Source organism: Danio rerio, chromosome 18 (assembly GCF_052040795.2).
Source record: "Danio rerio strain M-AB ecotype USA chromosome 18, GRCz13ab, whole genome shotgun sequence".
Lineage (NCBI taxonomy): Eukaryota > Metazoa > Chordata > Actinopteri > Cypriniformes > Danionidae > Danio > Danio rerio.
Window position 1 is genome coordinate 895001 of NC_141038.1, and position 3080 is coordinate 898080.

General features: G+C 39.6%; 1 protein-coding gene across 3 annotated transcripts in view; it reads right to left on the reverse strand.

The window, feature by feature from the left end:
* tars3 (threonyl-tRNA synthetase 3) overlaps positions 1-1331 on the reverse strand; it is a 20502-nt gene extending 19171 nt beyond the window's left edge. For all 3 annotated transcript variants that reach the window (XR_015514587.1, XR_015514588.1, XM_087292854.1), the window contains exons 1-2: positions 897-1331; positions 426-497 (exon numbers count right to left, since the gene is read on the reverse strand). Coding sequence is in view for 1 of the 3 variants with exons in the window: in XM_087292854.1 (XP_087148980.1) it covers positions 426-497; positions 897-1313 (489 nt within the window). In the remaining 2 variants the exon portion in view is untranslated. The remainder of the gene's footprint in view (positions 1-425; positions 498-896) is intronic.
* Between the last annotated feature and the right edge of the window lie 1749 nt (positions 1332-3080).

Here is a 3080-nt window from a genome sequence, read left to right on the forward strand (position 1 = left end):
CCCCTATACATTCATCTATACTGTACTGTACATCTGTACTCTACCCCTATACATTCATCTGTACTGTACTGTACATCTGTACTCTACCCCTATACATTCCTCTATACTGTACTGTACATCTGTACTCTACCCCTATACATTCCTCCATACTGTACTGTACATCTGTACTCTACCCCTATACATTCCTCTATACTGTACTGTACATCTGTACTCTACCCCTATACATTCCTCCATACTGTACTGTACATCTGTACTCTACCCCTATACATTCCTCCATACTGTACTGTACATCTGTACTCTACCCCTATATATTTCTCTACACTGTTCATCAACTCTCTACCCACATATTCTACCCCTATACTGTACACTGATTCCTTGTACTGTATGTCTATACCGTACCTCTATACTGTACATATATACTGTACCTCCCCTGCAGACTTTAGCTTCTCCTGCTTCCTGACTTGCTCTTTATCATCTGCCGCTCTGCATCCAGAACTCTGCGGGAGGACACGAGAACACTGTAATCAATGCACACAGGGTCGATTTATAAATATCACATTATGTCATTTCATTCAACAACATATTAACATCTTTTGTTTACCTGGAAGACAGACAGACAGACAGACAGACAGACAGACAGACAGACAGACAGACAGACAGACAGACAGACAGACAGACAGATAGATAGATAGATAGATAGATAGATAGATAGATAGATAGATAGATAGATAGATAGATAGAAATCAAATCATCATATATTATCTTTATCTGATGAAATCCTATAGTATCTGCATGTCTACAGTATAAACAGTAATGAACTGTGTCTGTGTTGTATTTTGTGGTTCTCTTCTGTCCTGTGGGTTATGAGGATCTGCAGTAGTTCTGGAGTGCCGCACCTGTGCCCGGCTCTGCTGCTTTTCGATCTCCTGCTTCTGGATCGGCCGTTTCTGAATCTGCTGTTTTTGGATCTCCTGCTTCTGGGTCTCCTGCTTCTTGATCTCCTGCTTCTGGGTCTCCTGCTTCTTGATCTCCTGCTTCTTAGTCTCCTGCTTCAGGATCTGCTGTTTCTGGGTCTCCGGGCTTTTCTGCTCCTCCAGCAGGCCGCGGCGCAGGTGCAATATTCGGTACCGGAGCTTCTCGTTCTCGGACCGCAGCGCCTCCAGGTTCGGTCCTCCTGCCAGAGCGCTGAACATGCCGCCGGTGAGCCCGTCCCGCAGGAGCCCGATCTCCAGAGTCAGCGCCGCGATCTGCTGCTCCTGAGCGGACAACCGGGCAGCCATGCGCTCCGCCATCATCATCTCCATCTTCATCATCACAGCTGACTCCGAGACGAGCCACCGGTGCACCGGGAGAGAGAGAGAGAGAGAGAGAGAGAGAGAGAGAGAGAGAGAGAGAGAGAGAGAGAGAGAGAGAGAGAGAGAGAGCAAAAACACCAGAGAGCACGGAGATTAATACAATACAGTCCAGCAGGAGGCGCTGTGTGGCCCGTAAAAGAAAACAGTTCTTTTACACTATATTCACATTAGATAATAGGATAAAGAGCAAAACCTAAAAAATAACTAAAATAAGTACAGATAATAATAATAATGCAATTAAAAACAAAGATAGATAAAATTCAAGTAGCATAAATGATCTCATCATGTTTACCCAAGAAAAAAGCACATTTCTTATTATTAATTGACCCAAGTGAGTTAATTAAATATATATTAATTCACATGAGAAGTGTTTAAAAATTGGAATTTAAAAAAATAAATCCTCTGTTTGTAAAAGTAAATTTCCCAGCAATTATAAGAGTAAGTTCACAGTAAGGCCTCGAACGACTTGATTTGGATTTCAAAATAAATAAAAAACAAATAAAAACAATAAAAACAAATATCATCCTTAAGGTGCAGATTACCACTCAGATTAACCTTGGCAAAGCAATATGAACGTAAATTATTCTAAAACGATCATGATGATACACTGCATGAAAAAAACAAATGACAATAATGTCTGACACTCATTTTTACAAAAGGTGCAAATATCCACAATATTTGAAGAAAAGTGCGTTTCAGGGGTAAATATTGTGCACAATTTTAAAGTGCACCTCTTTTTATTTTATTAGGAATACAACTTTTATATGAACTGCACAGCCATAATTATAAATGAATAGTAAGACTAATAATAGTAGCAATAGTAATACCAGAATAGAAGTAATAACATTAAATCAAAATAACCCAATGCATTGGATTAAAATAACCCAGAGTTGTGAATGTGCTATAATAACCTGTAGTTCCTCCACTGCAGCAGGACTTTATATTCTATACTGGATATTATTTCTGTTCAGTGATGAGACTTTAGTGTAAGCAGAGTTAGACCCCACTGTCCTCATCAAATCAGTCAACATCAAGGCATGATCAGATTTTATTGAGCTCAAATCAGCAAAATCTAGAGGCCTTTACCTTTCATAGAGACACTTCTGATACTAAATCATCAACTAGAAGTTAATTTATTATTCACTGTTCATAAAAATTGGATAAGTGACAAGATTTTTGTCAGGTAGTGTAAATATTTGAATAGTATAAAAATAAAGCAACAAAACAATAATATACACCTAAACAATCACAGCAATAAACTTTAATTTAAACTGCAAAGTAGAGTAAAAATGAAGTATTTATTGTGTCCAATCAGAGACAACGCCCCGCCCACTTTTACTCCCAGCACTGTTCCATTCTACCTACTCTATGCTTTTATTATAATCTGACACGCCCCCTGCCGGCCAGCGGTCACATGACAGTTATTTATAACGTCAGAAACATGAGAACAGAACGCACTGCGCTCTATTCATGTCCCTCTTAACCCTATCAAACAGTCTTGTCTATCTAGAAAACAATAACAATGCCGTTTACATGTCGTGAACAGCTCAGCACAGAACTTCAGTAAATCATTAACTGCGTTTATGTGTATTTGTAAAGAGAAATACATTTCTTATACGCCAATAACGCTAGAAACTAAATATAGTGGCAGACTCGCAGGTTCTACACTGAACGGCAGGTGTCAGTGTGTCACGCGCACGCAGAGTGACGTCCCCGGTGAGTGAC